We start from the raw sequence: 14,274 nt of genomic DNA on the forward strand, positions 1-14,274 counted from the left end.
AAAATCTGTAGCATTTCTATACACTAGCAATGAACAAGCGGAGGGGGAAATCAAGAAACGAATCCCATTTACAATTGCAACTAAAAGAATAAAATACCTAGGAATAAATTTAACTAAAGAGACAAAAACCTATATAAAGAAAACTACAAAAAACTGCTAAAAGAAATCACAGAAGACCTAAATAGATGGAAGGGCATACCGTGTTCATGGATTGGAAGACTAAATATAATTAAGATGTCAATCCTACCTAAACTGATCTACAGATTCAATGCAATACCAATCAAAATCCCAACAACTTATTTTTCAGAAATAGAAAAACCAATAAGCAAATTTATCTGGAATGGCAGGGTGCCCCGAATTGCTAAAAACATCTTGAGGAAAAAAAACGAAGCTGGAGGTCTTGCACTGCCTGACTTTAAGGCATATTATGAAGCCACAGTGGTCAAAACAGCATGGTATTGGCATAAAGATAGATATATCGACCAATGGAATCGAATAAAGTGCTCAGATATAGACCCTCTCATCTATGGACTTTTGATCTTTGATAAGACAGTCAAGCCAACTCACCTGGGACAGAACAGTCTCTTCAATAAATGGTGCCTAGAGAACTGGATATCCATATGCAAAAGAATGAAAGAAGACCCATATCTCACACCCTACACAAAAGTTAACTCAAAATGGATCAAAGATCTAAACATTAGGTCTAAGACCATAAAACAGTTAGAGGAAAATGTAGGGAGATATCTTATGAATCTTACAATTGGAGGCAGTTTTATGGACCTTAAACCTAAAGCAAGAGCACTGAAGAAGGAAATAAATAAATGGGAACTCCTCAAAATTAAACACTTTTGTGCATCAAAGAACTTCATCAAGAAAGTAGAAAGACAGCCTTCACAATGGGAAACAATATTTGGAAATGACATATCAGATAAAGGTCTAGTATCCAGAATTTATAAAGGGATTGTCCAACTCAACAACAAAAAGACAGCCAACCCAATTACAAAATGGGAAAAAGACTTGAATAGACACCTCTCAGAGGAGGAAATACAAATGGCCAAAAGGCACATGAAGAGATGCTCAATGTCCCTGGCCATTAGAGAAATGCAAATCAAAACCACAATAAGATATCATCTCACACCCACCAGAGTGGCCATTATCAACAAAACAGAAAATGACAAGTGTTGGAGAGGATGCGGTGAAAGAGGCACACTTATCCACTGTTGGTGGGAATGTCAAATGGTGCAACCACTGTGGAAGGCAGTTTGGCAGTTCCTCAAAAAGCTGAATATAGAATTGCCATACGACCCAGCAATACCATTGCTGGGAATCTACTCAAAGGAATTAAGGGCAAAAACTCAAACGGACATTTGCACACCAATGTTTATAGCAGTGTTATTTACAATTGCAAAGAGATGGAAACAGCCAAAATGTCCATCAACAGACGAGTGGCTAAACAAACTGTGGTATATACATACAATGGAATATTATGCAGCTTTAAGACAGGATAAACTTATGAAGCATGTAATAACATGGATGAACCTAGAGAACATTATGCTGAGTGAGTCTAGCCAAAAACTAAAAGACAAATACTGTATGGTCCCAATGATGTGAATCGACATTCGAGAATAAACTTGGAATATGTCATTGGTAACAGAGACCAGCAGGAGTTAGAAACAGGGTCAGATAATGGGTAATTGGAGCTGATGGGATACAGACTGTGCAACAGGACTAGATACAAAAACTCAAAAATGGACAGCTCAATAATACCTAATTGTAAAATAATCATGTTAAAACACTAAATGAAGCTGCATCCGAGCTATAGGTTTTTGTTTTGTTTTGTTTTGTTTTTACTATTATTACTTTTATTTTTTTCTCTATATTAACATTCTATATCTTTTTCGGTTGTGTTGCTAGTTCTTCTAAACCGATGCAAATGTACTAAGAAACGATGATCATGCATCTATGTGATGATGTTAAGAATTACTGATTGCATATGTAGAATATTATGATTTCTAAATGTTGGGTTAATTTCTTTTTTTCTGTTAATTAATAAAAAAAAAAAAAGTTTCACAGTCTCTCTCTCTCTAAGCCCAATTCTGCAAGGAAAATCAGTACCCTTTCTTCTGTGAGGTGCCATTCAGAGGTCAAAGTCTCCCTGACAAGGTGGAACATGACTCCCAGGGATGAGTCTAGCCCCGGCACCATGGGATCAACAAAACCTTTGATCAAAAGTGGGGAAAGAAGTATAATTAAATAAGGCATCAGTGTCTAAGAGAGATCAGATAAGAGTCAAGAGGCTATTCTGGAGGCTGCTCTTATGCAAGCTTCAGTTGATAGCGTTTAACTGCCACGGTTTGCCAAACCCTAACTAACATCACTCCTGTTAACTCTTAAGAACACCTAGGGCTCAAACTGAGACTCTCTAAGTTTCATGCACTGAGTTTGCTTTCCTGGAACCTATAATTTCCAGAGGGTTTCTAGGCCAGATAAGTCCTGAAACCCAGAGCGACCAGCCTCTCCAAGATTATCAGCTAATTAATATCAACTAATCTTTTAGTGTGGACACCCCTGCGCAACAGGAAAAAATCAGAATGGGCACTGCCCAAAGATCCCTATAGATTGGAAGAGGGATCAAAGGATTTATAACAGAGAAAATAGGATTTAACAAGTAAGTATGATTTTTTGAATCACTATATTGATATTTCTTTTAGCCTCTGGTATTTTGGAGCAGCTAGAAGGAAAAATCTGAAATAGAATGGTAATGCATAACAGACTCTGAAATCTGTTCTGTAACTTCTTGTTGAAGTGTATTTTTAAAATTATTGCTTTTTCTTTATTTTTTGTATATATGTTATATTTCACAATAAAAAATGTTTAAAATTTTTTTGCAATTTTCTTTCTTGGTTGTATTATATGGGAAAAGGAAGGTGTTCTGAAAGGAAAGAAAAGAGTGCTTATGTTGACTTCACTTGGACCTCAGTTTTGACTGGCTAGTGGAATTAGAATAAATAGGTGTTAGGTTTTCAGCACATAAAATCAAGTGCATATGTTTTCTAAAAACATTATTGAGTCATTTAAAATATTATTCCTTGAAATAATTGGCTCTGGGGTTACCAGAGTTGTGTTTCCAATAAAATATTTTTTCCTAATGTAAGAACCATGAATAAATGATCATTAAAAATATTTTAGTGAATTACTAAAGAGTTACTGAAATGCTAAAATCAATAAGTTATATGCTAAATATATAAAGAGCTTGTTTCAAATACTGCACACATGATATGTCATAGAGATATGAGCAGTAATACTGCATGAACTGTTATTCTGAGCAACTAAATTACACAAATGCTACAGAAAAAGTTGAGCAAATGTTAAGGTTGTTACAAGTTCTTGGAGAGAACATCCAGACAATTGCAGTCTTTTCCCTTAATAACAATGACCAGTCATCCAAAACATCTTTCATGATTGAAGAAAGAATATAGAAATTCTTTACAGTATATAAGGGCCAAGCTTGGCATGCCTAGTGTATTTCTTTTTTTTTTTTTACATGGACAGGCACCGGGAAATGAACCTGGGTCCTCAGGCATTGCAGGCAAGCATTCTTACCTGCTGAGCCACTGTGGCCCACTAGTGTCTTTCTTAACAAGGTCCAATAATATTTAGCTGGATTTCATTAGATATACACTTTTGGAATCCAGTGTACCAGATGCTTATTATGACTTATTTCCATTTAGAAAAACTTTTGAGAGTATAGTTGCAAGCTTGGTAACCTCAGGTATTGGGGTTAGCAGGGTAACAGAAAGGCTGATAATCTGAATGAGCCTTTTATTGCTTTCTGAGAGTACTCATTGCTTGCAGTTATGGCATCTAAAATCCATTATCTCAAACCACAGATACTTTTGAGTCTCTTGGCAACAGATCTATAGTGGGACCACTGTTTATCTCAGGAATAAACGAAAAACTTTAAGCTTATTAGGAAGTTGTATTACAGTAAATGTTATTTTTAACTTTAAAAATATTTCTGCTGTTTATTCTTATGCCTGGCCTAATTTCCACTTCTGAATGCTTCCCACCTTCTCTATTTGGTGGTGTACTTATTTTCTGAACTTTTTATTATGAAAACTTTCAAAAATACAGAAAATTTGAGAGGACAGTACAGTGATCACTGTATGTGTATGTGTGTTTTGAGCGAACCAATTGAAAGTTGCAAACATCATGACATGTCATCCCTAAATGTGTAATCAGTAAAGCCCTAAAAATGATAATTTTTTATACAACCATAATGTAGTTATGTTATACTTCTAATAAGAAAATTATTACATTTTAGCATTTATTCATTTTCGTATGTTAGAGGCTTTTGCAAATTTAATATTAAGTTGTAAATGTTCATGTTTTTCCTCTAAGAAAATATTTTCTCTCAGAAAATATCCCCAAAGCTTTAGTTAACCAATAGATTTATCTAATGCTGGGCTGGTAATAGAGGTCCTTGCAGTAGATATTGTTTATAAGTGACAACATGAATAGCAAACAAAAAGAAATAGAAGTGCTTACTTCTCGTTTTTTGGCATGAAAATGTATAATTTTTTTAATGGAGGGGTTGTGTGGTTGTTCATGTACTGCCATATGAATTATTTGTGATCACCAAATGAGTCATCAAGAAACACATGTAATTTAAATGAATACTAATCATTCTCATAAGAAAAAAATAGTACCGTTCAATGTACTAGATCATATCAGCCCAAAAATCTGATTATGATCATGTGACATTTTTTTCCCTAGCTAAAGAGTGTCATGTGATAGTCTACTTTTCATAAATATTGTAGGCTGTAAAAAGCTTACTGTCTTCTGAAGTCTTTTAATAAATGTTGTAGAAACTTTGTCAGAGACAAAGAATTTGTCATCTGGTAGACACAGTATCTGCATCTTAAGGTGATTCAGCAACAGAAGAGAGATAATGTCAGGCTGTAGGCCCAGCAGCTTCTGTCACAATGTGTATTAATTTTGCCTTTTAGGTATTCCAAAATGCTGCTAGAGAGTTCTTGGAGCCATTATTCTTCCAATTTGGGAAAGGCTTTCTTAGGAAAGTATTGCTACCTCAAAACAATTGTATCTTCTCTTCAGTCTGGTGCTTTTGGATTAATATGCCAAACAAATTAGTTTAGTTACAAGTGTGTTTATTAACCTCAGAGATGATTATGAAACCTGTGTTCTCTGACACTTCCCTATGAAGGATTTTACTCTGAGAAAATGATCCTGCCTTATATATTTTTTTATATCACACTGTAATCTCCAAACTAACTACTTTGTACTAACACAACTACATACTGAGCTAATTTGAATTATTATTATGTGTTTGTGAGTGTATATACACATACACACATACTTGATTGTTTTTATAACTAGAAATAAGAGTGGAATTTTAATTAATCCTGTTACTATATTCCCATTCAAAAAGAGAACTTAGATTGAACTCCAAATTTGAAGAGAGTTGGCACATTTCATGTTTGAGCAGGTATTGAAATTTTTAGCCTTTTGTTTTGGTCTGGTTTTGGTTTCGATTTTGCTACCACCAAGCTAAAGTGATAAGGTAAGGAAAATTATTTACATCCAAAGGTGGAAAATTAGGGTAACTTACTATCTCCTTATACATCGAGGGAATAGGTTCCTGATAAGACATGGAAAATCCTTATGTGCCTACAGACCATTTGCATTGATAGTGGAGAAAATGCCAATTTCCCATTTAATGTCCTTTTTACTTAAAAAGCCTACTAGAAACCTTTGATTCCATCTCTCTGAATTGAATGTTTGTCAGAAACTACCACTAGCTTGAGAGGCTGTACTGCACTGAATTACGAATCCTTTCAAGTCAAGTTGTGTGTGTTTGGTTGTTTTGATTCTACATTCCAACAACTAATGAGTCAGTTTGGTGCAATTGTGGTAAAACATTGATCCTAATCATGGATAAATTCAACAGTATATTGCCTGGTGAAAATTCATTAGAAGCAAAGCTATCAGATTTTCTAGACCAAAATATAAAATTAAAAATATGTGAGGCACATGCTAATTTCCTCAAGGACTTTTTCTTTAGCACAATTAAAAAAAAAAAAAAAAGTGTGTATTGTGCTTTTTTGCAATGGGTTTGCCGCCAGAACACAGGTGTCATGAAAACCATCACTATATCTTAAGCCAAAATGGGAAAGGAGAAGACGCATATCAACATTGTCATTATTGGACACGCAGATTCAGGCAAGTCCACCACAAATGACCACGTGATCTACAAATGTGGTGCAATTGACAAAAGAACCATTGAAAAATTTGAGAAGGAGGCTGCTGAGATGGGAAAGGGGTCCTTCAAGTATGCCTGGGTCTTGGATGAAATAAAAGCTGAATGTGAACGTGGTATCACCATTGATATCTCCTTGTGGGAATTTGAGACCAGCAAGTATTATGTGACCATAATTGATGCCCCAGGACACAGAGACTTTACTAAAAACATGATTACAGGCACATCTCAAGCTGACTGTGCTGTCCTGATTGTAGCTGCTGGTGTTGGTGAATTTGAAGCTGGTATATCTAAGAATGGGCAGACCCAAGAGCATGCACTTCTGGCTTACACACTGGGTGTGAAACAACTAATAGTTGGTGTTAAAATGGATTCCACTGAACCACCTATAGACAGAAGAGATATGAGGAAATCACTAAGGAAGTCAGCACCTACATTAAGAAAATTGGCTACAACCCTGACACAGTAGCATTTGTGCCAATTTTTGGTTGGAATGGTGACAGCATGCTGGAGCCAAGTGTTAAGATGCCTTGGTTCAAGGGATGAAAAGTCACTCATTACGATGGCAGTGCCAGTGGAACCACGCTGCTTGAAGCTCTGGGTTGCATCCTGCCACCTACTCATCCAACTGACAAGCCCTTGTGTCTGCCTCTTCGGGATGTCTACAAGATTGGTGGTTTTGGTACTGACTGTGCCTATGGGCCGAATGCAGACTGGTGTTCTCAAACCAGGCATGGTGGTCACCTTTGCTCCACTAAATATTACAACTGATATCAAGTCTGTTGAAATGCACCATGAAACTTTGAGTGAAGCTCTTCCTGGGAACAGTGTGGGCTTCAATGTCAGGAACGTGTCTGTAAAAGATGTTCTTCATGGCAGTGAGTCTGGTGACAGCAAAAATGACCCACCAATGGAAGCAGCTGGCTTCACTACTTAGGTGATTATCCTGAACCATCTAGGCCAAATCAGTGCTGGCTTTGCAGCTGTGCTGGATTATCGCACAACTCACGTTGCTTGCAAGTTTGCCAAGCTGAAGGAAAGGATTGATCGCCGTTCTGGTGAGAAGTTGGAAAATGGCCCCAAATTTCTGAAGTCTGGTGATGCTGCCATCATTGAACTGATTCTCGGCAAGCCCATGTGTGAGAGTTTCTCTGACTATCCTCCTCTGGGTCGTTTTGCTGTTCATGATATGAGACAGACAGTTGCTGTGGGTGTTATCAAAGCAATGGACAAGAAGGCTGCTGGAGTTGGCAAGGTCACCAAGTCTGCCTAGAAGGCTCAGAAAGCTAAATTAATATTACCCAAAATACCTGCCACCCCAGTCTTAATCAGTGGTGGAAGAACGGCCTCAGAACTGTTTGTCTCAATTGGCCATTTAAGTTTAATAGTAAAAGACTGGTTAATGATAACAATGCACCATAAAAACCTTCAGAAGGAAAGGAACGTTTTGTGGACCATTTGTTTTATATGCAGTTTTAAGTTATTTTTAAAATCATTACTTTTTAAATGGAAACAATGACCAAAAATCTGTCGCAGAATTTTGAGGCCCATTAAAACAGAGTTTAATGAGAAAACTGTGTCTTCTTTTGAAAGATCAGCTTTAAATTGCTTAGTCAAAAGACTCTTAACCTATTTTTGGTGTTCCATCTGCTGAAATTTGATAGTTCAGGGTAAAGTTTTGTTAGGACGAAAATTAAGGGTTTTTTTTTCACCTCTAAGGGGGAGGGATCATGATGTGACTTAAACTGTGTTAAGCATTTACTAAAATACAGTGGTTTGTTGGTTGCAACCTTGGTTAGTATGGAAAAGCAGAGGGTAATTTGTAATATTTATAAGCTTCCTTAGGCCAACTTCTGTAATAAAGTCCATGTGTTGGATATACAATATTTTTGTGTAGTTATGTGTATATCAATAATTGAGTAAATGAGTATTGTATCTAGATTCCAGGAAAAATAAAAGGTGCTGAAAGTTGGGGGAAAAAAGTGTTTTGTAACTTGCTACTGCCATCTACTGGTTCTCAATTCTTGAACTTCTAATTACTGGTCTACTGCAGTAGAAATAAAAGGGAATTAAGTCTGTTTAATTTGTTGAAAATCCTTCAAGTGTTCTGTGTTGAGAGTGACATATCAGAATTTTCATGTATATATACAGTGTTTACTTTGTAGTGCGCTTTTAATGGATAAACGCGTACGTCTTTTTCCACTATTAACGATGTTTTGAGTTTCTGATCAAACATCTTTTTCCTTTGCTGTCTTTCCCTAGTTTAATGGACCGGGAAGTGGCATTGCTTGCTGAAATGGACAAAGTGAAAGCTGAAGCAAGTAAGATTGATCTTTAATTAAAACTTCCAAAACTATTACCAGATAGTAGATACTTGTCTCCCATGCCCCATAAGAGAAGCTCAATATAAATCCCACGATGGGAGTTTATATATTTAAACAAGCTTGAGAGGCTGTACTGCACTGAATTATGAATCCTTTCAAGCAATAGTTTACAGGAGGCTATCTTTAAAATATGTCCCAATTTTACTATTTTAAACGTGGAATTCAGTGTTTAAGAGATTGCATCGCGGGCAGGCCACGGTGGCTCAGCAGGCAAGAATGCTTGCCTGCCATGCCAGAGGACCCGGGTTCGATTCCTGGTGCCTGCCCATGTAAAAAAAAAAAAAAAAGAGATTGCATCACAGTATCTGCCACTATATACTCTGGAAACCACAGCATCAGTCTTAGAAAAATAAACCTCTGTGGTTATCTGTATTTAATTTTATTTTTTTTCCTCCAGTGATTAAACAGTTCCATTGGCTTTTTTTTATTTGGGGGAAAAAATTCTCTGGCTATAATCATAGGTGACTTCCATCTGGTTGCCTACAATTGCATGCATACATTTCTATCACACCCATCGGAATTTTCCTTGTTTCCTTGGTTAGTAGAACAGCCTTCATTCACTGTTTGTTATCAGTGATCAAGGGAAAAGTCAGTATATTGAGGGATCAGGATACCATGACCCAGGGTTCCTTGAAAACTTATTAAGATTGGTTCTGCATGAATTGAGTCTTCAAACTTTGTTAATTTGTAGGACTTTATACAGAACCAGATTGTCTGTTTTGGTCGTTTCTGTTAAGTGTTGGTTAAAGACATACAGTTACAAGAAAAAAAGGTGATGCTAACTGCAACTTGGACAATGCATTAAATTGGGGCTTTTCAGCAGCAATTTTCCTTCATGCTTTGAATGCCTACTTTATAATTAGGAAGATCGTTTCTTTTAAATTACCCTCCAACTGTTAGGAATAAAAATGCTGGGTCAGATCGAGATGATGAGTCACAATTATATTTGTGTCTGTGGTCATGGATCAGAGGAAGTAGCTTTGAAGCACTAAGCCGAATGCAGGATTTGATCCACTTTAACTTGAAATGTCAACATATACAGCAAAATGCTATCTACTGTTCTTCAGAGGGGAGATTTCATTTGTATTAAGTGATATATCCTGAAATTTCTTAATTTAACAGTCTCAGCCCATTCTTTTTTAAAAATACATTTTTGCTAATAAAACAACATACACACAAACATTCTTAACATACAAACATTCCATACATGGTGTACAGTGATTCACAATATCACATAGTTGTGTATTCATCACCATGATCAATTTTTTGAGCATTTGCATCACTCCAGAAAAAGAAAGAAAAACGAAAAAGCCATTCATACCATACGCTTCACCTCCTCTCATTGACCAGTAGTATTTCCACCTACCCAATTTATTTTAACCTTTGTTCCCCCTATTATTTGTTTATTTTTATCCATATTTTTACTGATCTGTCCATACCCTAGTTAAAAAGAGCATCAGACACAAGGTTTTCACAATCACACAGTCACATTGTAAAAGTATAAAATTATACAATCATCTTCAAGAAACAAGGCTATCGGAACAAAGCTCTGCAGTTCAAATACTGCACTCCAGCCACTCCAATACACTATAAACTAAAAGGGGATATCTATATAATGCATAAGAATAACCTCCAAGATAACTTATTGACTCTGTTTGAAATCTGTCAGCTACTGACACTTTGTTTTGTCTCAGTTCTCTCTTCCCCCTTTTGGGTTTAGAAGGTTTTCTCAATCCCTTGATGCTGAGTCCTGTCTCATCCCAGGATTTCTGTCCTACATTGCCAGGGAGATTTACACCCCTGAGAGTCATGTCCCATGCAGAGGGGGAGGGCAGTGAGTTCACTTGCCGTGTGGGCTTAGAGAGAGCAAAAAAAGAGGTTCTCTGGGGGTGACTCTTAGGCCTAATTTTAAGTAGGCTTAGCCTGTCTTTTGCAGGAATAAATTTCATAGGGGCAACTCCCAGGATAGAGGACTCAACCTATTGATTTGGTTGTCCCTGCTGCTTGCTAGCATATCAGAAGTTCTCCAAATAGGAAGTTGAATATTTTTCCCTTTCACCCATTCCCCCAAAGGGGCTTTGCAAATACTTCTCTATTCTCTGGGATTTATCAGGTCAACCTGTTCTTATACTTGTATATCTTGTTTTTTGAAGGTAAAGTTTCATATAAAATAAAATTAGTAAGAAGATATAGGCCTAATGTTTCCAGAGGCCCTTTTAAATATACATCCTTTATAGAAATTCTCAAATATATTTAAAATAAAGAGGTTAACACAATGAATTCTCATTACCCAGTTTTAGCCAATTATCAGCCTAATGGACAATCTTATTTTAGCAAATTCAGAGCTAGAGTTTTACTTAATTTCATCAATTTTATATCTTTGTCTCATTTCTTCCATGCTGAAAATCCTGGTTTTCTATGACACTAATGATTACTCACATACCAGTACTGTCAAGAAGGTGCTTCTTTTTTCTTTTTACACATCATAAGTTTCCTAAGTACTTTGCTATTCATAGTACTTTACAGTTCAAATCTTTTTCACATTCATTCATATATGATGTTCCCCAGAGATAGGTAGGTTTTAATTTTTTTTTCATTTTATCATTGAAGAAACTGGTCATTTGAAAATAAGGTAAGTTGTCCAGTATCAGGGAATTAGGTTACATAATTAAATCCTGTCACTTACTTGACATTTGTAGAAATCTTTACTTCACACATATTCTCCATTTTGAAGTCTATAATTTTGTCTTAGAATCCTCATATTCTAGAACTGAGAGAAGCTGAAGTTGATACAAATAGCAGATAGGTTTTATTTTGGGAATCAAACCTATAGATCATTTGTAAATGTTTGGGCCTTGGAGTTGAGAAACTTATGTAGGCATATTTCTAACTTATTGGGAAATAGCCCTGATTGAGTAAGTATGCTTGATATAGGTATGGGCAACCCAAGGGACTGTGCAGCAGTCAGGCTAAGTAAACTTGCTAAAGGCATTCAACTTTCTGTAATACCTGAGGTAGCTCTTTGAAAGTTCTATTTTTCTAGCATAAATTTGACTAATTTCTCAATAGGTTAAGGGATTCTATGTCTTTCAATTGGGGATTAAGTTTGACTCCTTCTAACAGAGTAGCCTAAATAAATCTTTGAGTTTATTTTTCTGTCATGAAATAAATATTCAGAGTTAAGCATTCCAGGGCTGAAAGGGCCTCTTCAAGATGGTATTAGGGACCCAGGCTCCTCTATCCTTCAGCATTACTTAGAGTATGCTCACGATACTAAGTTAGTTCCTAAGGCTCCAGTTGAGGAGGCAGAATGGTACATGCTCACTGAGTAAACACCTTTAAAGAGCTTTCCTGTAGATTGTACCCCATGAGTTCTGCTTATATTTCAAGGGCCACGCTCTAACACATGACCATCTCATCTGTAGCAAAGCCAGGACGTGTACATTTTTTACCTAAACACATTGATAACTGTTGGGGATTGACTTCTAGCCCCCAGGAAAGGCATGTTAAGGACCAATTCCTGGTATGGGTGTGAGCCTATTTGTAAATAAGACCTTTGAAGATGTTATTAGTTAAAGTGTGCCCAAACTGAAAGAGGAAATTAGACACAGAGAGAAGCCACAGGGAGCAGCCAGAAGCTGGCTGGCTGGAGGAAAAAGGAGAAGACATTGCTATGTGTATTGCAATGTGACAGAAAAGCCAAGTAACCTCAGAGATTGCTGGCCAACCAGAAGATACCAACCCCAGGAGGAAGCAGGCCTTCTAGCCTCTGAAACTGTGAGCCAATAAATTCCTGTTGTTAAGCCAATGCATTGTAAAGTATTTGTTTTAGCTGCTAGGAAAACTAAAACAGAAATTTTAGCTGCTAGGAAATCTAAAACCAGAAGTGGGTTGTTGCTATGACAAATACCTCAAAATGTGGAAACTACTTTGAAATTGGATAATGTATAGAGGTTGGAAGAACTTTTTTTTTTCAGCCATGGTAAAATCACTGGGTTTTATTCCAAGAGTCATAGGAAGTAAGAATATTTTGAAAATGTAAAGGAGAAATTTAAAATTCACCCTAAAACTTAAGTGGAGGCATAACCACTAATAATGTTTGTATTCCCTTCCAGTTTTTCCCTCCTATGGCTATAAATACAGCAAGTAAATATATATTTGATATTTTACTTTTTCGGTCTTATCATACTATGATAATAGATTTTGTATCCTATTTTTAAACATTTTTTATTGTGAAATATAAAATATGCAAAAAAGCAATATATTTCAAAGTACAATATGACAAGTAGTTATAGAACAGATTCCAGAGTTTGATATGAGTTACAGTTCCACCATTTTAGGTTTTTCCTTCTAGCTGCTCCAAGACACTGGAGACTGAAAGAAATATCAGTATAACGATTCAATAGTCATACTCAATTGTTAATTTCAGTCTTCTCTGCTATAACTTCTCCTTCTCCTTTGATCCTTCTCCCAATCTTTATGGGTATTTGGGCTATGCCCATTCTAACTTTATCATGTTGGAAATGGATGTCAGTACTGTGGGATAAGGGGATGGAACTAGTTGTTGTTCTTGGAGAGGCTGGCCCCTCTGGGTTTCAAGGCTTATCTGGCCTAGGAACCTATCTGGAGGTTGTAGTTTTTTGGAAAGTAATCTTAGCGTGTGAAACTTTAGTAAAATCTCAAATAAAGCCCTACGTGTTCTTTAGGGTTGATGGGAATGGTTTTAGTTGAGGGTTGGCAAACTCTGGTAATTAGCAATATCTAGCTGAAGCTGGCATAAGAGTAAAGCTGGAAGAATTTTTTTTTCTTTTTTATTAATTAAAAAAATTTTTTTTGAATATAACAACAAACACATTCTTAACCTATGATCATTCCGTTCTACATATATAATCAGTAATTAACAATATCATCACATAGTTGCATATTCATCATGATCATTTTTTAGAACATTTGCATCAATTCAGAAAAAGAAATAAAAAGACAACAGAAAAAAGTCATACATACTGTACCCCTTACCCCTCCCTTTCATTGACCACTAGCATTTCAATCTAAATTTATTTTAACATTTGTTCCCCCTATTATTTATTTTTATTCCATATGTTTTACTTGTCTGTTGATAAGGTAGATAAAAGAAGCATCAGACACAAGGTTTTCACAATCACAAAGTCACTTTGTGAAAGCTATATCATCATACAATCATCTTCAAGAAACATGGCTACTGGAACACAAGCTGGAAGAATTTTGAGTCACTTGATAAATGAAACCTAAATTGCTTTGAAGAGAGTTGTTAGAAATATGGATGCTAATGGTACCTCCCATGAGGCCTTAGAAGGAAATGATGGATATGTTATTGGGATCTTGAGGAAAGGTGATCCATGTTATAAAGGAGAGAACTTGACATAATTGTGTTCTGATGTTGGGTAGAAGGCAGAACTTGAAAATGATGAACTTGGATATTTAGCTGAGGAAATTTCCAAGCTAAGTGTGGAAGGTACCACCTGATTTCTCCTTGCAGTGTATAATAAAATGCAAGAGGAAAGGGATAAGCTGAAAATTAAATTCATAAGCACAAAGGAAACAGTGGTTGATGAATTTGAAAATTCTCAGCCT

The 14,274-nt window shown here is 36.2% G+C and overlaps 1 protein-coding gene and 1 pseudogene across 3 annotated transcripts in view; both read left to right on the forward strand.

Moving 5' to 3' along the window:
• Positions 1-14,274, forward strand: part of SPATS2 (spermatogenesis associated serine rich 2) — a 205,822-nt gene that overhangs the window by 172,590 nt on the left and 18,958 nt on the right. For all 3 annotated transcript variants that reach the window (XM_077170806.1, XM_077170805.1, XM_077170804.1), the window contains one exon: positions 8,543-8,601. In XM_077170806.1, the coding sequence (XP_077026921.1) occupies positions 8,543-8,601 (59 nt within the window). The remainder of the gene's footprint in view (positions 1-8,542; positions 8,602-14,274) is intronic.
• Positions 685-7,954, forward strand: LOC143690168 (elongation factor 1-alpha 1 pseudogene; annotated as a pseudogene).

The sequence above is a fragment of the Tamandua tetradactyla genome, chromosome 7, assembly GCF_023851605.1.
Source record: "Tamandua tetradactyla isolate mTamTet1 chromosome 7, mTamTet1.pri, whole genome shotgun sequence".
Lineage (NCBI taxonomy): Eukaryota > Metazoa > Chordata > Mammalia > Pilosa > Myrmecophagidae > Tamandua > Tamandua tetradactyla.